General features: G+C 40.2%; 1 protein-coding gene across 2 annotated transcripts in view; it reads right to left on the bottom strand.

Annotated features, from left to right (window-relative positions):
- Positions 1 to 23971, bottom strand: part of RNLS (renalase, FAD dependent amine oxidase) — a 147818-nt gene that overhangs the window by 5551 nt on the left and 118296 nt on the right. For both annotated transcript variants that reach the window (XM_089692788.1, XM_089692789.1), the window contains exon 6: positions 10636 to 10811. In XM_089692788.1, the coding sequence (XP_089548914.1) occupies positions 10636 to 10811 (176 nt within the window). The remainder of the gene's footprint in view (positions 1 to 10635; positions 10812 to 23971) is intronic.

The raw sequence follows: 23971 nt of genomic DNA, 5'->3' as shown, positions 1-23971 counted from the left end.
TTTACATTTGCACAAAAGCTTCTTTTAGAAATCTTTAACCTGACAGCAAAACGTAATGCTCACCCTAACACTTATCTGGCTATAGATAATTTAAGTGTTGGGGTTAGGGTGAAAAGTAAATTTTGGGTAGAGCAGAGAATTGTTAAAACCCCTATGTCTTTTTAATTTTCGTTTCCCATTGGGGAAACTTCCCTTTATTTACTGTCCTGTAGATAGACCATGATGTGAGATGGACAGTCTAAGGCAAACATTCTCAACCTTTTTACCCCCAGGGAACCCCTGAAAACATTTTTAGGTCTAGGGCAACCCCTGCAAAAACCACGTGATAAGAGAAAAGTGGGATATATGCACCTTACTTAGGTAGTCAGTGGGAGGAATGTCCCCTTACAGTGGTGGTCAATAAGACTGTCCCCCTTGGTGGCAAGTGGGTAGAATGGCTACCTTACAATGGTATTCAAAATCTCACCTTTCAGACAGCTAAAAAGATCATCAGTATCCTGCCATCGGCTCTTTGTAGTGACATTGGCCCTGGAACTATACAGACACCATCAAATTGGAAGTGATTCAATCACAGCTTAAAGCGATTCTAAAGATTATTTTTTTGGGGGGGCGGGGGATAACAAACATGATATACTTACCTGATGTGTGTAGTGGTTTTGCAGAGCCACTTGGATCCTCCTCTTCTGAGGTCCCCTGCAGGCTCTCCTGGCCCCTCCCTCATATTGGGTGCCCCCACAGCAAGCAGCTTGCTATGGGGGCACCCGCTGCTCCGTGTGTTCATTCATAAATAAAGCCGCGGCTTGGCCCACCCCCTTTCTTCTCATTGGCTGACTGGCTGTGATTGACAGTAGCGGGAGCCACTGGCTCCCACTTGCTGACTCAGCCAATGAGGAGGCAGAGACCCGGGACAGCTGAGGCTATCATTCACATCACTGGATCACAATGAAGCACAGGTGTTGAGGGGGCACTGCTGCACACAAGCTTTTTACCTTCATGCATAGAATGCATGAAGGTAAAAAACCTTGAGCCTTTACAACCACTTTAAGGAACCCCTAGTAACCTCTGGAGGAACCCCAGGGTTCCACAAAACCCTGGTTAATAATGGCTGCTCTAAGGTAACAGGTAACTTCCTTTTAGACTACAGTCACCAGAACAGCTGTCCTGATTGGAAAATGTTTGCTTCTGATATCAAGTGTAAAAGTTTAGACTTCTATTACTTCCTGTCCCAGTGACAATGGTCACCAGGATAACAAATTAGGGTAAACCTCCTCAGCAATGCAGATAGCAATAAAAACCTGACAGAGGTTCTAAATGTTCCTCACTCCATCAAAAACTAAAGGAACATAGCTAAATGCCAAACCAAAGGGTAGTGGAACATTTTTTTCTATTTTGGCAGGGGAGCCCAGGGATAGGCTGTAATGGTTGTGCATACCTGGCACCCAAATAGTTGTGTGGGTAGCAGCCATTTTGTTCATGTTACAAGTCTCCTATTTCATCATAAGAAGGCATAGCACAGTAACCTTTCCTCTCTCCCCCTCCCTCCTCCTTTCAGCTCATACAATCCACAAATGCTTAGCTGCTGGCAGACAACCTTACCAGTCTGGCAATATGACTAGTAGGATCTAACCCCAAATATACATCACAGGGCCCATAAAAGTGTCTGACAGCTGCTTCAGTGACCAGAAAGTTAACAGACATTGGGTCATAAATACCTTACTTGGAAGTCAGCAGAATACACATCCTGATTATCGGAAAGACTCTAAAGTTTCAGCATATTTTGTAACTCATGGAATAATAATAGCACAGCCAGAAAAAAAGTCATATTCACCTTTATCAGTTATTGGGTATCATTTTTAACGCAAACAACCCTATGCTAGGAGGTACCAGAGTGGATTAGGCCTCCACCCCCTTCCTATGAGAAGTAAATATCCAAGACTTGTCATATCTATATTCATTGTGAAGTTAATTTTACGCTGGACAATAATATGCAGGGTAGCTGACTCTACCCTACAGATATTCAGAGTTATATGTTATGGTCATAAACGGGGACCTCCAAGCAAGCACCCCTTAAACTGGATGATTGGTCAGATGGTCTCTGTCAACACCCCTTTGATACCACAGAAAAGGGAATGCCAGGACAGGACACTGACAGCTCTTGTTTTTACAACAACTGAGGAACACCTAACCAAACTTGAGAGCCACTGTACCATTTTTGCTTGATCAGTTGGACACTGATAAAACCAAGGCATTCGCAAGTATTCTTCATTTTCAACTACTTTTTATTTCTTTGTTACTTTTTTGTCTCTTTGTTCCCTTGTAACACCCACTTTCTGACTATATTTTATTTGCATTATTTTGAACTTTTCCAGTATTAAACCATATTTGTCTCTAAAGCTTTTAATGCAAACTAAAAGAATCCCTGTCTCTTGAAGAGTGCTACTCTAGTATAAATCTATGAACATACCCTTCTGTGGTGACCGTGTGTGCTGCAGATGTTTATTCTAAAATCATAGTTGTTATTGCTAAAATTGTGATTTTCCGTCTTCTCGGTAAAAAGGCAGTGGTAGCGTTTAAAGGGTTAATTGCTTAATTAATTTAATTCAGTGACAATTGCTCTGGGGCTGCTGGCACCTAGATTGTGGTCCCACAAGGTGGGAAAACTTTGTGCATGGTGCAGCTGACAATGGCATTGTTGCGCGGTGTCAGATTGGCCAGCTATTTGTCACGAGTTGTCAGGGTCGGGCACCGTGTTTATCACCGGTTTTATTTCTGTAGAATTATGATATTCCACACCCTAGGCTTGTAATGGGAAATCTCACTTTTATGCTGCATCAAAATATACTCATCTTCTTCTATTTCTGCAGCTAAAGGCAGTCAGTTACATAGACCTTACGTGAAGACCATCTGGTTTGTATGCTCTACTTATAAAGTTTCACATTTAGAGAGACTCAAGGGGCAGGACAGACTATTTCTTTTTACAGGCATTTTTCCTTCGAGTTTAAGTATATTCAGTTTACCAAAAAATACTTCTATAAAAATAATATACATTTAATATATTTTACACGTGTTTTTTTTTCTTACCTACGTAGACAGGCCTGAGACTGCTGCTGGATGCCACCTTGGATGCAATGTCAGCAGCCCTAGCATATTCAGAGCTGTCACTCAAGTGTTACTCTATAGTATTCCGCTTCAATCTTTCCATGGAAGCAACATAAAAGGTTATGTAAGGAGGTGAAGGGAGGGGCAGAGGAGCTAGGTCAGCAAGGAGAGTAATTAGACACATCCAGGTGAGGATATGGCTATGATGTGCTACAGAATGAACTCTAACTGGGGTAGTCACATTTTCTAGGAAGTTCAAAGGCACATTTCAAATGAATAAAAAAAAAACCCAAAATGAACAGGGTCTTCTGTTTTTCAGACACATTATCATTTTAAAAGGCTGAACATTTCCACAGATAAAGTGATGTTATTACTGAATATACATTGAAGCACTTTAGATAAATATCAGCTTCCTTCCCTTTAAGGAAATACAGCAAGAATGTAAACTGCAGAGTGAGCCTCCTGGAGCTAATTTTGTATATTCTAGCCCGATTTCTAGAACTATGCAGTAAGATAAATAACTGGATGAGCCAGTGATGTAAATGGCAGGGATTGTTTGTGTGTTTGTATAAATAGAGCTTGTCTATGCACATAAGAGATAAGACTACAGATCTCTATCAGACGCTGTATTTAAAACACTCTTCATATAAGTAGGGGGGATAGTGCTCGGAAATCATTTTCATCCTCAGTCAACTCATGTCTCCAAGTTAATGCATTGTAAACTAGCTCTTAAGATAGCACAGGGGCATTTTAGCTTTAAAAGAAACAAAGTTAAAGTGAAATTGAAAATCCTACAAGATAATCTGGGCCATAGTACAATTCTAGCCAACATTGCTATTTTTTTTTAGTTTTAGACAGAAAAGGGAAGATGTAGAATAGTTTTTCTCAACCTTTTCAACAGAGGAACTCTTGAAATAACTTTTCAGTCTCAGGGAACCCCTGCTTAACCTCTCTAGCGGTCTGATTACCGTATCTTTCGCTCCATAAGACGCACCTGACCATAAGACGCACCTAGGTTTTAGAGGCAGAAAACAGGAAAAAAAAAATTCTGAACTAATGGACTGCAGACACAGTACAGGAGATGACCAGAGACTGCAGACACAGTACAGGGATGACCAGAGACTGCGGACACAGTACAGGAGATGACCAGAGACTGCGGACACAGTACAGGGATGACCAGAGACTGCGGACACAGTACAGGAGATGACCAGCGACTGCAGACACAGTACAGGGATGACCAGAGACTGCGGACACAGTACAGGAGATGACCAGAGACTGCGGACACAGTACAGGGATGACCAGAGACTGCGGACACAGTACAGGGATGACCAGAGACTGCGGACAGCACAGGGATGACCAGAGACTGCAGACAGCACAGGGATGACCAGAGACTGCAGACAGCACAGGGATGACCAGAGACTGCAGACAGCACAGGGATGACCAGAGACTGCGGACACAGTACAGGGATGACCAGAGACTGTGGACAGCACAGAGATGACCAGAGACTGCAGACAGCACAGGGATGACCAGAGACTGCGGACATTGTACAGGAGATGACCAGAGACTGCGGACAGCACAGGGATGACCAGAGACTGCGGACAGTACAGGGATGACCAGAGACTGTGGATAGTACAGGGGATGACTGCTGACCTTTGGGGAGGGGGGGGGGGCGGGTACCTGAATTAGACAGGTACCCGCTCCCACTTCCGTGGAGTTGTTCTTTCATCTTACCTGTTCCTCGATCCAGCCGCGCGCTGTCTTCCCGGCTTCTATAATGGCGCTCGGCATGACAGCCGGGTGCCCAGTGCGCATGAGCGAGAAGCACTTGCGCTTTGTGATTGGTCCGGCGGCTTCTGGGATCTGTCATGTGTCCCAGGTGCCGCCTTACCATTCACAAAAAGCACCGCTTCTTGCGCATGCGCACTTGGCACCCGGCTGTCATGCCCACACTACAGAAGCCGGGAAGACCGCGCCGCTGGATAGAGGACCAGGTAAGATGAAAGAACAACTCCACGGAAGTGGGAGCGGGTACCTGTCAAATTCAGGTACCCGCTCCCCCCCCTCCCCAAAGGTCAGCAGTCATCTCTATAAGGTCCCGCTGTAGAGCTGAGCGGCCGGCCCGGTATTCTGACACGGCGGCAGTGGAAATACCGGACCGGCCGCTCTATATTCGCTCCATAAGACTCACTGACATTTTCCCCCCTTTTTTGGGGGGAAAAAAGTGCGTCTTATGGAGCGAAAAATACGGTATGTCCATATTTCTGTGCTCAAAGCGGTACTTTTTTTTGCATGGAAATATGTATTTTTTTTTATTGTAGGCCTGTAATATTTAGGAATAACTCACTGAAATCTGTCCGAACAAGAGTCTAGTAAACATCCCGGGTAGGATAAAACTTGAAACACTAAACCATAAATTATAATTTAATAAATAATCATAAAAAATAATAATATAATAATAATAATAAATTTAATTAAATAATATAATCAAACCAAAAACACTGAAATTTGAAATATAGCGCCAAGTTTGCACATCACTGAGCAAAGTCGCAAAATCGTTTTCAGTGTCTGATGACGAATTTCCCCACGAATCATTATCACTCAATTCTGCAAGTGGTTCTGATTTACTATCGCTGTTCCCTAGCTGGTCTAAAACCGCTTTTGACCTAAAGGGACGCTTTTTGGACGCCATGGACGTTTCTCAGTTTCCAGGCAGAAAGAACAGTCAAAATGCAGGCAGGGCACAGGACAAAGCACTCGGGACAAAATGTATGTGAAATGGTTTGATACAGGAATGTTTTACTATGTGATTTTAGTGTATTTAGTGAATGTCACTTTTTGTCATTTTCAAATTTCCCGCCATTCCGTCCCCGTACGTCCCGACTCTCGCAGGGGACGGAACCCAGAAGACAGATGCCGGCATCCGCCGGAGGATATTACAGGGGACACTGCAGGAGGGACATCGCGGGAGCGTAGGACAAGGTAAGAGAAGAACAGATCCTGAAGCAGCGCCGCATGGTAAGCCCGAGTGTAGCTCGGGGTTACCGCTTGTGGTACTGAAACTTTACCCCGAGCTACACTCGGGAATACCGCCAGGGAGGTTAAAGTGGAATTCCAGCAATGAAAACATCTACACATCTTTTAGACAGTTTCCCAATCTCCAGGATATCCCACCAACGGAAAATAAAATGCCAGTTGCACACTTGTAGCCTCAAGTTGCTCGTAGATGCAAGTTGCTAAGATGATCCAACAGATAGCACCATCAGGCTAGCAAGCAAACTCTGTAGTCTCTACACCGCAAAGAAAAGGTGGTAGCCTTACCTAACCATGGACACCAGATATGTTACCAGTAACACTCTTACTCACATCACCTGGCTGCATTGGAGTAACTCCTAGTCTTTAAAAGAGAACTGCACTCCTGTGATCCACAGGAGAAATACAGCCAAAAGAGCTTAGACTGTACTTCTCCTTTAACTGTGGTGCACATAATGTGAAAGCCCCATTACCTTTTCTTTATAGGGTATTAATTGATGCTCACAGGGAATAAATACACTGGATAATCTCAAGCACATCCGATTCTTGAAAATATTTATGACCCTCTAGTAGCACCCCGCTCAACCTTGCCCTGCGATCTAGACTTGCTGACCCTCCATCTTTTGCAATGGGCATATTATTATTATTATACAGTATTTATATAGCGCCAAAGGGTTTGCTCAGCGCTGTGTATGCAGAGAGGTGTATTAGCACCTATAAGAGGGTTATCAACTATAAGTCTGCTTTCACACTGATCCGCAAGTGCATCACACTGCACCTGTGGCTTTCCTGCGGGTTAGCTGCGCAGAGCCATAGACTTCTATAATATCCTGTGGGTTTTGTGTGCTTTCTGAAAGCTATAATAGAAGTCTATGACAAAGCGCAGTTAACCCACAGGAAAGCCGGAGGTGCACTGCACTGCACCTACGGTGCGGGTAAACTACAGTGTGAAAGTAGCCTTATAGGAGGTCCATGACAGTAAGAGCTCATTTACATTTGTGGTTTGGGGGGCAGTACAACCCCATAATTGAGACATGCTTTTACCAACCCCCCACAACCACTGGTGTAGCATCAGTACAATGATCACCCCACCCCATGTTCCAGGGGCTCTTTTGGCCTCCCTGTCATATTCTGTTTTAAACATGGACAGCAGAGGTGGCGGGGGCAGCATATACTGCAACTAATCCTGTATTTTTCTGCTGCAACCACTAACATCCAGTTAGGATCTTTATTGCAAACTTACAGTGGTCCAGCTTGGCACTGCCACCATTCATAGAATATTTTCTTTATCAATATTTATTCATAAAGTGCCTTGTATTTTTTTTTTAATGAATGTAAAGTGTTTTCTAATTGAACCACGTGGGGAGACAGTGATCTCATTGACCCTCCTCTCCGCTTTGTCCACTTAGAGAATGCCTTGTATGATTTACAATCGCCATCTCGTCCAATCAACAGTATTGAATGCTAGACAATCTCCCCTATTGTCAGTTTGCAGAAAAAAAAACAGAGGACCCTGAAGATTGGCGCCATCACTTGTTGTCAGTAGAAGTGCCAACTACTACAGTGATTGTCAGCTCCACCAGAGGCACCTCAGGTATGAGATAAGCATACTTACATCAGTCGAAGCCAGTATGCAATAAAGATCAAACCTGGAGTTCAGCTTTAAGTGAAATATTTCTATTTTCATCTCCTTGTGCTGAAAAAAACAAATGAGAACAAAAAAAAATCCCCAGTACTATACAGGCTTTGTATGCACAGATGCTGGATACAGGCACTGTCTGAGACTGTGAGAAGTCACTTCTATATGTGCATGAATCATTTCATAAATTGTTACAGACTGGGCAGACACAATACACTCATCCTAGAACCATAATAAAACTCTGGTAGAAACTAGTGAACCAATTATCAATATGTTGTGACATGGGCAGCCTGAATAAATCTAAAATAACCATAAATTGCAATTCAGCAGTTTCTTTGAGCATGTAGATGGTGACTTGTCTGGCCACTGACAATTATCTGGATTTATAAGCTGCAAACTGCACATGCATATTCCACCATGGAGCTCATCCCATTTCCTTGCATTGCTCAGGGGTGCAGATGTATCCAGAATCAAATCTTTGTTTACCCTTAATAAATGCAGAAGGTACATACCATGTGCCAACATGCATTGTGTTGATGTGTTTACATAACTGCAGACAGGACAATACATTAGTGCGTTACAGGATTAGATTTTAGAAAACGGTGAAAGCAGTTCTCATGATAAATTATACATCTTGTACAAATTTCAGTTCTAATGGCTCAGTGTGGAGCCCTCCGGTGTCAGATTCCTAGAATAGATATTCCGTACTAGGTCTCTATAGTCATTGTATACATAAAAGTCTTAGACTCAACAAGAGTTCTTTTTTTCTTAAAGTAATTTACAACACAATGTACAAGAAGAGAGATATGGCCAGTTCTACAAAAGGTGGATGAAATCAGCCACCCCCACACAACATGCTGTGTACAGGGGACAGTTAATGCTAATATTTACTGCTTTTTATGTAATCTCTGGTGGCTAACTGAAGTTGCTAGGTCAGCATCAAAATAATGGATTTCACACAGTGAGCTCTTTACTTTTTTTCCATCTGAAATGAATAAAAAAGACATTTTGGCAATGAACATAGATGAGTGGGCTGTTATTGGAAAGGAATGACTTCTTTAAATATTTATTGTAACATTGTGTACGTCTTTTGGTGATGAGTGAGCTGCTGATTTTTTACTTCACTTTAAGTGATGTCCCTGTAAGAAGAAAGCAAATAGTTCTCCTGAATGCCACTCTGTTGAAGAGAAACTACTGGCTGAAATTTCTTCAGAAACCAAAACTTTGGAGAGTGTCGATCTCCCAACCCCACTCTGCGGTTTCTCCTCCAGACCCCCACGTCTTTGTATCATATAGTGATGTAGAATTTGACAGGAAGAACTACTGAGTGCAGCAGGGGTCATAAGATCGACCCTCCTGAAGTGTTGGTTCAATAAGAAACTTAAGCTGGTCATTTCTTTGTAAAGAACAGCTTTACTTTTACAAAAAAAGTAATAAATGCATATTATTTGTAGGTAAAAACATATGCATGTATTATTTTTTTTGTTAGGAACCTGTGAAGCATTACACCCACGATCAGCAGATCATGGGTGTAATGCCAAGCTCCTGCAGACTGTCTGTGTATCTGTCTGTCCGTGCCTCCGATATGGGCAAGCAGGTAAACTCTGACAGGAAGCTCAATGAACTACATAAAGTGCATAACAGCGTCCTGGTAGTTCATTGAGAACTTCAAGCCGAAAGCCGCAGTGTCTGTTGGGACTTGTATTTTTCCCATTCATAGAACACTGTGAATGGATTATGAGCTTGGGTGGAAGGAACCCCGCCTGGCCACATTTTTTTTTTCAGATTGTGACAGCTAGTGGGGGGGGGGGGGGGGGGGAGAAGATCAACCCGCTAGCTGCCACAACAGGGGGATCGGTGGCCGTTGCATTTGTAACATGTTACACCATCGGTGTAACTCAACAGATACATCTTTTCTTGCCACTTTCAGTTTTGCAACAGTCAAACAGCTTTACTCATATGACATTGCTGGCACTTTATGACAGGCCCAGCACTGTCACATGGGGGTGGGGAGAGAGTTCTCAGCCCTGTATAAGCTTTGACTTGAAATGACTTGGAACTTACGCTGTCTTATATTTTCTCCTAGTGGCTGAATAGAGCAGCATGGCACTAAAGGGAAGATGCATATGCTATGGAGGAGAGAGGCATGAAAGCAAACCTGGTACTTTGCTCGGCATTGACAAAGCTTAGTTTCAATTTTAAAAAAATCAGTAGAAGCAGTCTTCTCATACAGTTGCAAGAAAAAGTAGTGGAGTGGTCCAAAATTACTCCAGATCGTTGTGCAGGTCTGATCTGCAACTACAGGAAACGTTTGGTTGAGGTTATTGCTGCCAAAGGAGGGTCAACCAGTTATTAAGTCCAAAGGTTCACATACTTTTTCCTCCCTGCACTGTGAATGTTTACATGTTATGTGCAATTAAACCATGGCAACATCTAATGTTTGTGTAGTATTATGTTCAGCAGACTGTGTTCTTCTATTGTTGTGACTTAGATGACGTTCAGAGCACATTTTATGCCCAATTCATGCAAAACTCCACGTAATCCCAAGGGGTTCACATACTTTTTCTTGCAACTGTAACCTATATAATTCAGTCTTTTGTGGATACAGATGAGCTGAATCACCCGTAAGCCTCTTCTACCTTTACAGTTACTCAAAGCCCATCTGTAACCAAAATGTTTTCTCTTCCTTTTTTTTTTTTGACTAGAGCAGACAAGGAACCTCTTTGAAATTTTAGCTTTCCCAGACTATCCAAAACCTGAAAAAAAAACAAAATTCTGGCTGGTGTAAGGCTTTAAAATTTACTGCATTAACATGCTATCGATTTTTATGCCAAACAAGGGTACCAAAGTCCCTTCAATATACCTACTTGTGAGTATCTCCATTTCTGACACTTGATACCCTTTGGTTTAGGAAGATTTGGTAGTATTGTATCAAGATGTTTCAAGATCACTTGTTGCACGTCATCTTTTTCTTGCTCTAAGTGCTCTATTCCAAATGGAACACTAGTGTGGACTACAAGTGATGGTCCAATATCTGAAGACTCTGTTAAAAGTAAAAAACAAAATATGAAATGAACAAAATGTTAAATAACATGTCTGAAAAGACTGTTAGCAATTTTATACAGTTAAAGGCCCTCCACAAAACAAAAAATATTTATATTCTGGTAATTATGTTGTTAGTACCTGGAATGATAGTATTCAGTATATGAAGACCTATTTTTATTATATACTTCATTTTGTTTTTATATTTTTCCACCACCTTTATATGGAGACCAATATGGCAAAAAGTGGCTCAGTATCTAGCCTAGTCAGTGCTTCCACGTAAGAGCTAACAAACTCATTGACTATTTACACACTGATACTAATTGCAATTTAAAAAGCCACAGATGTGGGACATTAAACTCTAACTGGCATTTTAACCTGTGTGTGTCACCTTGTGTGTCTGTACCAAGGCCAAACATTCCAGGGTACGTAAACTTTTGATCATGGCCATTTGGGTGATTTCTGATATCATTATAATTTAAAAAGGAGCCAAACAACTATTTGATAATAAATGGCTTCATATGATCATCATCCTTCAATAAAAGAGCATTTTTTGGCATGATCAGTCATATTTTCAATATCAATGCCAAAATTTCACAATTTCTGCCAGGGTATGTAAACCTTTGAGCACAACTGTACATGAGAAAGAGACAACATAAGATGACTGACAAGCAAAAGAAAAAAAATCTGTTTAATCAGAGGTCTTTTAATCAGAATGCATATTAAAAATGGCCTTCAAATCATGGGAGTTGACTAACTAAAACTAGAGAGTGCAAAATCTGATGTAGCTGTGCATCATCCTTCAATAAAATAGCATTTTTTTGGTATGATCAGTCATATTTTCAATACCAATGCTAAATTTTCACAATTTCTGTCAGGGTATGTAAACTTTTGAGCACAACTGTACAATGGGAGGATAGATCAGAGAAAAAATTTCCAGCACAAATATTCCATAGGACTGGTATAGAGGGAATTCCTGTTATACCCTTTTTGGGTGCTAGACAGACCCTTCCTGCTGGCTGACCATATACCAAGGCTACACAGACATGGTGAATGCTTTTTTGAAATAGAAAAAAATTTCTGAATTCATAGTTTGGATCCATGGACTATCATCTGTTTTTATTTGTACTGAGGAATTAAAGTTTGAATCCAATTGGCTGGAATTACCAACCGATTAAACCTCTGCCACAGTCACATGTGTAAATTTGCAGGTTTTTTTCAATAGTCATTCATAACAAACTATGAACATCTAAGTAATCTGCTACCACCAGATCTTATGAGTATTGGAAACTTTGTGGTGTAAACAAATCTTTTCAACTTAAAAGTACCAAACTAGGTAGCTCAAGGTGTTTGCCATTACCTTTACTATTCAGAAAAATCCTCCGTGTTCACTTTACTAGGCATCTGATGTCCCTGAAATTTATATTGCTACCCCGCACAGATAAGGCATTTCATTAGACCCTTTTAGGGTCCTTGCAACGTAAATGCTGATATCTTTCCCCTGCCCATGAATGACTTTGTGCCACTGAACTTTGGTATACGATGGTGCTATAATAAAAAATGAGTATAGTGGAAGGGAAAGTTTTCTATTTTTTGCATACGCCTGAACGCTATAGTCATTTTTACAATTACACTATGGAAAACCTTTGTGTGAAACAGCAAGCACCTAAGGTTATTCCTTGGGCTGTGTGAAATCTACTCCTGACTGCTTGGCTCAAACTGCTTGTAAATATTAGCAAATCGTACAGCTCAACTCTATCTATCTATCTATCTATCTATCTATCTATCTATCTATCTATCTATCTATCTATCTATCTATCATACAAATGAAAAGTTTAAAAACCTATCAAGTTAAATCTAAAACATTGCCAAACCATGATAGTTTGCGTTTGATAATAAACAGAAAACTTTATAGAGTGAGCTAGTCCAATTTTTTTTATATTTGTCACATTAAATAATTTTAAAAATAGAAACCAGCATGAAAAAAGTGAAAATGACTAAAAATAAATTTCTTATAAATATTGGAGAAATAGTTCTAAAAACTAAAATAAAAAGTCTAATCATTGGAAAGACACTGGGGTTGATTTAATAAAAAAGGTAGAGTGTATCCACTTTGATAAATACATGTTAAAGTAGAGCTATAGGTAATTTTATTTTTCATTTTGGATAAAGTAATGGATGGTCATATCACATGTCAGCTTAATTTCTACCATCTGCCTCCCATTAGGGAGAATACCCTTCACTTCCTGTCACATAGCCAAAACAGGAAGAGGAAATACATGCAACTTAAGGGAATCCTTTGGGGACCCCCAAGTCACCAGAACTAGTGTCCCTAGTGGAAGATTTCCCCTCTATTACGTTTCTGGGGACAACCCAAAATTTGTGATTTTCATTTACTTTCACTTCCAATGATAATTGTAAACAGGATAAATAGAGAGGGTGAATCTCCCTTACGGGGGCACTGACAGTGATGAAATCTGACAAGGGGAGGGGCTACATCATCACTCGGAGAGGAGCTGCACAACACGATAGACGGCAGGTGTATGACTCAGAGGCCAGCAGAGGATTTCCAATGGGATATTGCATTATTTAAACCTGTCTAATGTGAGTTTAATACTTGGATGGTGGGAATAAAAAGTTTTAAAAGGTAAAGCACTATGTCCTCTATTTCTTCCTGCATGCGGAGTAACACAAGGAGAGGATAATTAGGAGGTCTGAGATAACAAAAGGAGTGTGTAATCCCTGAGGGGATAATAAGCCACCAGAGGATACATCCATTACTCCTAAAGGAAGGATCTCCCAATTTTACCAGCAAAAGTATATGTCCAGCAGGTTCCAGGGAAAGTGAACCCAAAGCGTGTATAGCCTAATTGCAGGCATCAAAGGAGGTGAGCGCACATCTTCACTATTTGAAGGATTCACAAAAGTCACAAATTGAAGAACATCAAGCACCAAGTCACTATATATAAACACTTGTTTATTCAATGGGACTATTATTTTGATGATATTTGGATTCATACTAATCACTACTAATTATTTATGAGCATTTGGTTATGTTTATTTATGGGGGATCATTTAACTGCGTTTTAGTTGAGGGTTATTAGTTGGTTCACTATTTTTATTATATTAAATGAGGGTATTATGAATATAAATGAAATTGAGGGTATTAGTAAGTACATCATATCACTAATAGATGATTTATGAGCACTTGGCAAAATATTTTTTTAGAGGAGTATTTCATGTGGAATTATTTTGATATTTATTTGGAGGAGATTGATTAGCTGAAATTATCTGTTTAAATATTCTTTGGTATGTATACACTTTTATTAGTTATTTGTATCATAATTTGAATTAATTTAATGTTAATAATTTAATTATTATTTATTGAGAAGTATTTAGGAGCGCAACATATATTTGTAGAAATCTGACAAGGGTTCTGATCCTTCTCCACTCTATCCAGAACAAAAAAAAGTTTTGCCTTTAGTTATAATTTAAGCTAAGCTTAGTGAAGTAGCTGAAGCTGTGCTAACTTTAATCATTCAATCAAGCTTGAGTATATTTTTTTCTCTTGCATGATTACACATTCTTTGCAAAGTGAATTTTCACTTAGCTTCACCACATGCACTAACCTAAGTGAAAATTCTTGCTCTATTCGTTTAGTAAATCAACCCCACGATAGTTAACATTTAACAAAATCCCCATTTTTTTTTATTTGGTTACTAACAACTTTGGTAAATTATCATTTCCCTGACTTTATGCTTTTTTTTCTTTTTGGGTACAATTGGTTTCAGATTAAACCATCTACAGTCATAACTATATTAACAAGCATAGCAAGAGTTAAACTTTCGGTGGCCTAAAAGGGATGTGTTTTAATACTGCAGAAGTTGGAAGGCTCAGAGAGTGATATTCACACAGCATGAAAAATAGCCAACAAGAAAGAGCATGTCAGTGAACGTTGGCGGCTGCTGCTTGTAGATCTGTACTGGGATTGTATATTTGTTACATAAGACTAATAAATTGTCGGGGTAGAATTTCACTTCTGGATTCATTTGAAATGAGCCAGAAGTGACCTCAGAAAATGTTATGGTCTATAAGTCTTTTGTGGTGGCTTAAAGAAAATGGTTTAGTTAGTTACGTGTTTTCCTTGAAATGTACAGTCATGTGATAAAATAAAGGCACCCCCATGGGAAACTGTTGACTTTTTCAACTTATTTGAACAGGCAAACACTAGCTCTTCATTCAAACAGCGCCTACAAGATATAGGTGATTATACCTAAACAAATAGCACCTAAAACCAATTTATTCTCATACTCTAAATTGTAGAAAATACAGATTTGCCTTATGAAAAATGTAAGTACATCCCCACAATTACCACCACTTCAAATCCATGAAATTAGAACCAGGTGTTCCAGATCAGGTGCCAGAAACAGAACATCCTGCATAGAACCTTAAGAAGTCTTATTTATTGTGCTGTGAAAAGTAGTTGCCCATTTCCTGATTATTTTTTTGTCATATTTGTCACATTTAAATGGTTCAGATCATCAAACAAATTTTAATATTGCACAAAGTAAACCCTGAGTAAATACAACATGCAGTTTCTAAATGATGATTTCATTTATTAAGGGAAAAAAGCTGTCCAAACCTGTCTGGTCCTATGTAGAAACCGATATTGTCCCTCTTGCTAAATTATGAATGAACTATGATTAACCACAGTTTTTTTTAAGATGGGTTAAATTTCACTAGCCACACTCAGGCCTGATTACTGCCAGACCTGTTGAATCAAGAAATCACTTAAATAGAAGCTGTCTGACAAAGTGAAGCATGCTAAAATATCTAGAAAAGCAACACATCCTGCTGTGATCTAAATAAATTCAAGAACAGATGAAAAACAAAGTAAATGACATGTATCAGTCTGGAAAGGGTTACAAAGCCATTTGTAAGGCTTTGGGACCCCAGCGACCCACGATGAAAGCCATTATATACAAATAGAGGAAACCTGGAACAGTGGTAAACCTTCCCAGGAGTAGCTGGCCTGCCAAAATTACTCCACGATTACGATGACAACTCATCCAGGAGGTTATAATAGAACCCATAACAACATCTAAAGAACTACAGGCCTCACTTGCCTCAGTTAAGGTCAGTGTTCATGATTCAACAACAGGAAAGAGACCAGGCAAAAATGGCATCCATGGGAGAGTTCCAAGGTGAAAGCCACTGCTGACCAAAAAAGAACACAAAAGCTTGTCTCACATTTGCCAAAAAACACCTTGCTTATCCCCAAGACTTTTGGATAAATCTTCTGTGGACTGATGAGACAAAAGTTTAACTTTTTGGAAGGTATGCACCCAGTTATATCTGGCGTAAAACTAACAGTATTTTATAAAAAGATCATACCAGTCAAACATGGTGGTGGTAGTGTGATGGTCTTTGCAGCTTCAGGATCTGGACAACTTGCCATAATTGATGGAACCATGAATTGTGCGTTCTAGCAGAAAAACCTGAAGGAGAATGTCTGGCCATCAGTTCGTGACCTCAAGCACACTTGGGTTATGCAGTAGGACAATGATCCAAAAATACACCAAAAAGTCCACCTCTCAATAGTTCTAAAAAAAAAATTAAGGTTTTGGAATGGCCTAGTCAAAGTCTGGACTTCAATCCAATTGAGATGCTGTAGCATATCCTTAAACAGAATAAGTATAAATCAGCACACATATATATATAAAATCCTCAGAAATCCCTTAAAGTCATATCAATATCCTTCCCCTGAAGTACTAATAAAACATATATTCATTGACTTAAACCCAAACCCCCAATTATAGTGAAAAAATCAAGACCCAAAAAGATTACCCAAAAATAAAAAATATCAAATATATATAAAAGAACAAAAATAAAATAAAGTCCCAATATTCAAAGTGTCCAAATAATGTGTCCAAACAAAGATCAATTTCTTGATAGGAAGACGCTTCCTACTCCACTGAAGAAGATGCAAATCAATCACAGGTGCTCTTCAAATACCTCAAAAACAAAATCTCAACATAGTATATTACCTTTTAAATCCCAGAACTAAAGTGCCACACGTGTATCATGCAAAAAAAAAAAACACTCCAGTGTCACAGCACTCATGTGAAAAAAAAAAAAAATATATAATTTTTAAATATCACTGCAAACTATATATAAAGTGCATAATTACCCTAAAACAAACAAATTCCAGCTTGTAATCAACCACATATGTACAGAGTGTCCTTAGAATGGTATCCTCTTGTTCCTCAGGACCTCACAAACAGACATATAAAAACGATAAGATCAGCAAGACAGCATCAAACTCCTCATGCCCAGTATACGATCCCCTTTCCGTGTGTAGAGGGTCTCCCGATCACCAGGTAATTCCCCCTTGCTACTCCTATCCAGCACTATCACTTTGTAGCTCTGGGGGACACCTGAAGTGCACCGTTACTCTCCAGACCTAAAACACACAGGGATTCCAGAATCCAAAATGGCTTCCGGGAACGTCACATGCCCTGGACGCGTTTCGTCTCTTCTGGACTTTGTCAACAAGGATCCTTGTTGACAAAGTGCAGAAGAGACGAAACGCGTCCAGGGCACGTGACGTTCCCGGAAGTGCTGCGGCAGCCATTTTGGATTCTGGAATCCCTGTGTGTTGGAGGTCTGGAGAGTAACGGTGCACTTCAGGTGTCCCCCAGAGCTACAAAGTGATAGTGCTGGATAGGAGTAGCAAGGGGGAATTACCTGGTGATCGGGAGACCCTCTACACACGGAAAGGGGATCGTATACTGGGCATGAGGAGTTTGATGCTGTCTTGCTGATCTTATCGTTTTTATATGTCTGTTTGTGAGGTCCTGAGGAACAAGAGGATACCATTCTAAGGACCCTCTGTACATATGTGGTTGATTACAAGCTGGAATTTGTTTGTTTTAGGGTAATTATGCACTTTATATATAGTTTGCAGTGATATTTAAAAATTATATATATATATTTTTTTTTTTTCACGAGTTTTTTTGCATGATACATGTGTGGCACTTTAGTTCTGGGATTTAAAAGGTAATATACTATGTTGAGATTTTGTTTTTGAGGTATTTGAAGAGCACCTGTGATTGATTTGCATCTTCTTCAGTGGAGTAGGAAGCGTCTTCCTATCAAGAAATTGATCTTTGTTTGGACACATTATTTGGACACTTTGAATATTGGGACTTTATTTTATTTTTGTTCTTTTATATATATTTGATATTTTTTATTTTTGGGTAATCTTTTTGGGTCTTGATTTTTTCACTATAATTGGGGGTTTGGGTTTAAGTCAATGAATATATATCCTTAAACAGGCTGTACTTGCTCAAAAACCCTCCAATGTGGCTGAATTACCTCCCTAGCGGTCTGATTATCTCCATATTTTTGTGCTCAAAGTGGTACATTTTTTTGCATGGAAATATGTTTTTATTTTATTGTAGGCCTGTAATTTTTAGGAATAACTCACTGAAATCTGTCCGAACAAGAGTCTAGAGCAGGGGTGGGCAAACTTTTTGACTTGAGGGCCGCAATGGGTTCATATATTGGACCCGGGGGCCGGACCAAGAGTAGATGAATGATGTGTATGTGTCATCCATAGTAAGTATAGTAATATTCCCCCATAGTAAGCATAGTAATTAATCCCCCATAGTAATTAATCCCCCATATAGTAATTAATCCCCCATATAGTAATTCATCCCCCATAGTAATTCATCCCCCATATAGTAATTCATCCCCCATAGTAATTCATCCCCCATATAGTAATTCGTCCCCCATATAGTAATTCGTCCCCCATATAGTAATTCGTCCCCCATATAGTAATTCGTCCCCCATAGTAATTCATCCCCCCTATAGTAATTCATCCCCCATAGTAATTCATCCCCCATATAGTAATTCATCCCCCACATAGTAATTCATCCCCCATATAGTAATTCATCCCCCATATAGTAAGTCCCCCATATAGTAATTCATTCCCCATATAGTAAGTCCTCCATATAGTAATTCATTCCCCATATAGTAAGTCCCCCATATAGTAATTCATTCCCCATATAGTAAGTCCTCCATATAGTAATTCATTCCCCATATAGTAAGTCCTCCATATAGTAATTCATTCCCCATATAGTAAGTCCTCCATATAGTAATTCATTCCCCATATAGTAAGTCCCCCATATAGTAATTCATTCCCCATATAGTAAGTCCTCCATATAGTAATTCATTCCCCATATAGTAAGTCCCCCATATAGTAATTCATTCCCCATATAGTAAGTCCTCCATATAGTAATTCATTCCCCATATAGTAAGTCCCCCATATAGTAATTCATCCCCCATATAGTAAGTCCCCCCCCTGTGTCAATTCACTTACCTTTGGTCCGCGCGTTCCTCTCGTATTCCCGCGCCGTTCTGGTCTTCAGGGAGGACTGTGAGAGGAGTTCGTCACGCTGCCCCGCCTACATCCTGACAGCTGCAGAGTCCTGACGTCCGAGAGGAGGGAGGGGGGCGGCCATCCGAGAGGGGGGGCGGCCATCCGAGAGGAGAGGAGGGGAGGGGAGAGGAGGAGAGGAGGGAGGGGAGAGGAGGAGAGGAGGGAGGGGAGCGGGCGCCCGGCACACAGGAGAGCCGCATCTAAATTTGTAAAGAGCCGCGGCTTGCCGACCACTGGCCTTGCGGGAGCCTAGCTCCGCGGGCCGGATTAAAAGGTCCGCCGGGCCGTATACGGCCCGCGGGCCGTAGTTTGCCCATTGCTGGTCTAGAGTCTAGTAAACATCCCAGGTATGTTACAATTTGAAACACGAAATCATAAATTATAATTTAATAAAGAATCATAAAAAATAATAATATAATAATAATAAATTTAATTCAATGATATAATCAAACCAAAAACACTGAAATTTGAAATATAGCGGCAAGTTTGCACATCACTGAGCAAAGACGCAAAATCGTTTTCAGTGTCTGATGACGAATTTCCCCACGAATCATTATCACTCAATTCTGCAAGTGGTTCTAATTTACTATCGCTGTTCTCTAGCTGGTCTAAAACCGATTCTGACCTAAAGGGACGCTTTTTGGATGACATGGACATTTATCAGTTTCCAGGCAGAAAGAACAATAAAAATGCAGGCAGGGCACAGGACAAAGCAGTAGGGACAAAATGTATGTGAAATGGTTTGATACAGTAATGTTTTACTATGTGATTTTAGTGTATTTAGTGAATGTCACTTTTTGTCATTTTCAAATTTCCCACCGTTCCGTCCCCGTACGTCCCGACGCTCACAGGGGACGGAACCCAGATGACAGATGCCGGAATCCACCAGAGGACATTGCCGGGGACACTGCAGGAGGGACATCGCGAGAGCGCAGGACAAGGTAAGTGAAGAACAGATCCCAGAGCAGTGCCGCATGGTAAGCCCAAGTGTAGCTCGGGGTTACCGCTTTTGGTACTGAAACTTTACCCTGAGCTACACTCGAGAATACCGCCAGGGGGGGTTAAAACAATTCTGCAGAGAGAGTGGGCCAAAATTCTGCCACAGTGATATGAAAGCCTTATTGATAGTTATCACAAAAGCTTGACTGCAGTTATTGCTGCCAAGGGTGGCATAGCCAGTTATTAGGTTTAGGGGGCGATTACTTTTTCATATAGGGCCAGACAGGTTTGGACAGCTATTTGCCCTTAATAAATGAAATCATCATTTAAAAATTGCATTTTGTATTTACTTGGGTTATATTTGTGTACTATTATAATTTGTTTCATGATCTGAATCATTTAAATGTGACAAATTTTAAGTGACAAATATGTACAAAAAAAAAGATATCCCCAGATATCTGGGGTCTGGTGTTCTCATTTCTATTGGTATGTGTGGTGTCATTATTCTGCAATCAAAAAAGCATTTAATGGCCTTGTGAGAAGCGTCCATTAATGCAGTATTACCTATGTACACATTGACATACAGTAATAGAGGTTGTCCCAGGAAGTTCGATAAGGTTTGGCAACCCTGGACGGAACAATGAACATGTTACTAACTGTTGATATTTTGCTTTATAACTGGTTGCATTGCCACTGACATTGATGTGAGCTCTGCTCATCTACGCCTAATAGGTTGCCCTGATTTACCTTGTATCTTTTGTTTTATGTCTTCGGACATTGTTGTCTCACTGTATTGCTTGTTGTGATGATCGCGGCGTCAGACCCCAGCCCTTCTCGCCAAACTCGTGACCGAAGGACTAGCCAATCTAAAACCGCGCTGTCACATGCGTAACAATGCCAGGCCCAGCTGCACCCTGCACAAAGATTTTCCAGCTAATGGACCACAATCTGTGTACTTGCAGCCTGGGAGCGATTGTTACTGGGTCAGGTTAATTGCGCAATTAACCCTTCACACTGCCACCACCTCCTTTTTGTACAAAGAAAGAGGGAACTCGGCAATATCAGCAATAACACTATGATGTTGAATAATCGTCTGTATACCACTGTCACTGCAGGCAGGGTATACAGAGGTTTAAACACACACAGCAGCACTCTTCAGCGACAGTGGTTCTTAGTTTGCATTAAAGAGCTTTAGAAACAGTTCAACACTTTCAGAAAGTAAGATTAATTACTAAAAGGTCAAAAGGGTGCAATAAAAATATTTACAGAAAAAGATGTAGCCAATATATATATATAGATACACATTGAGCAATAGCACAGCAAAGGGATAACAGAAAGGAATTTTAGAGAGATAAAGTACTTGCCATAAGTCCTGGGTTAAGCAGCTTTCAAGTTTTCTGAGCAAAAGGGCCTTATCTCCCAAAGTTAGTTCTGATGTTAAAAGGGAGCTTCTTCAACTTCAACTCAACTCAACTTTGCTTAGCTTCTGCTCCAAACATAACAGTTTTTCTAGGGTGTCTCCTTGAAGCAGAGAACCAATCGCTTCATTTGGGGAGGGTGTTGGGGCAGAGACCGGTTTTTATGTAAGTCTTGCATATTCCAAGATATGAAAGCATAGGGGAAAAGGGGATTTTTAAATGTGAGTCCGTTTTACGATTACCTGGAATGTCTTTGAGGCTCAGTGAAGGACTTGGTTTATGGCTTTACAATCTTTTTCCAGCAAGAGTCTCGCAGACATACGGGGAGGGGGGGGGGGTACAGGCTAATTGGGGTTTATAACCATGACGCCCTCCCAATGAGTTTGCTGCCTTTGATCTCTGCATCAAACAGACCACATGTCACTCAACAGAGAGGGAGGGGGAATATCGGAGGAATCTGATTTGGGAATATAAAATGATACAAGATAGAGGCCTTTGCCAAAATGGAGGTTCGCATTCATCTCTGTGTGCACGACTGCTACACTTGTGTGTTGCTTTTATTGTACTATGTCATTGTTTCAATAAACATTAATAAACAAAAGCATTTAAAGTGTATCTAAAACCTTTTTCTTTTGGAAAGCATATAGAATGGGTAGAAACCCAGTAAACATTTTTTTGTTTTGTTTTTTTGTCTGTGGCCTATTGAGAAAATTTTCTTAAACTTCCTGTCTAGAGGCACAATAGAAACTAAGAGGATGTCTCTCCAAAGTAGGAGGAATCTCTTCTGCCACTGGAACAAGTGATCCCTTGGGTCCAGAAGCAACTAAAACTTTTGGATTTCCTCTTACTTTCGGTCCTGATGAGTGTGAATCCTGCCAGCAGAACAGACAGCATTAAAAATGAGAGTTTCTAACCCTTGCTTACTCTTCACCAAAATTATCGCATGTGTAAGTTAAATTTACCACATGGGTGTTATTTTTAGGTTTTTTGACTGTTAAAGTCAAATTACATAGGATAATGCCTACTGAGGAGAGCAGGGGAAATCATTTATTTCATGTGGAAAAATAGCAATTCCACATCAGTGCAATATTTTAGTGAACTAAAATTTTTGATGTAAAAACATCCATAAGATAAAATAATAGCCACAAATAGAATAATTTCTGTGGACTGGGAATCCACAGGCTTCTGCCTGACAAAATATGTGATCTACATGAATGTCAATGCATAGATAGAGAACATTGAAAAAGGGCCAAATATATTTCCACTACACTGTATAACTCAAAATAAAATGTTCTAATGCTAATAAATGTTTGATAACTGGCACAGAATACCATAATACACATGTGCCTGTGTGTCTTTCATTATTAGTGCGAATATTGCGAATATTAATTGCACCATGACTGAAAGTGTCATGATATAAATACAATGTTGGCTTACAAATGGGGCAGCACAGTGTCTAAGTGGTTAGCACTTCCGCCTAGCAGCACTAGGGCTGCTGGTTCGAATCCCAACCATGGCACTACCTGCGTGGAGTTTGCATTTTCTCCCTGTGCCTGGTTGGGGTTTCCAACGGGTACTTCGGTTTCTTCCCACACTCCAAAGACATGCTGGTAGGTGAAAAGATTTGGCCATAGTATGTATGAATGTGAGTTAGGGACCTTAGGTTGTAAGCTGCTGATGTGAATGTACAATATGTATGTAAAGCGCTGCATAAATTGACAGTGCTATATAAGTACCTGTAATACATAATAAACAAAACTATAGAAAAAGGAAGGAAAGATGTTGGCCATATTAACCAATCAGATGTTAGATTCTAATTACACTGTTACCAATGCAGATTAGAAGATTTTTTTTTCCAGCGCACAGTTCTAACTAAAAAACTAGGCCACCAGCATGTTGACACTTTTGTTGTTACTGGAAAACTCACTAGGGTTCTTTTAGACACACATTCCTTATGGTATGGACTCCATGGGTAAAGTATGCTCATCCTTCAATGCCCCTAGCGAGTTATGCCTCTTTATAGGCACTAAGCTTCAAAGCCTCGGCATGGATGTCTTTGATGTCCTCCCCCCCGCCATATCTTTTTTTTCACTTTCCTCCAACACCTCTCTATGTCTTCCTGTTGCAGAGACTTTATTTTTTTTCTCTTATTTCCATCTTGAAACAGAGCTCATTATCCACCTGGATTTAGTAAGGCCTCCTGGTCATTGTTTTGTTAGCTGTCAAAACTTCCACCAGTTAGCTATGAACCATCTTTATATCACTGGTTTTTTGTTGCGGTTATTTGCGGACCTTTGTTATGCCTATGATTGGAATTGTTTATGGCAGTTATAGTCCTAGTGACTAGCAGCGCATTGTTTG

The sequence above is a fragment of the Staurois parvus genome, unplaced genomic scaffold (assembly GCF_062004578.1).
Source record: "Staurois parvus isolate SC_StPar_1 unplaced genomic scaffold, SC_StPar_1.0 ptg000604l, whole genome shotgun sequence".
Lineage (NCBI taxonomy): Eukaryota > Metazoa > Chordata > Amphibia > Anura > Ranidae > Staurois > Staurois parvus.
This window is presented reverse-complemented; position numbering and strand designations above follow the sequence as displayed.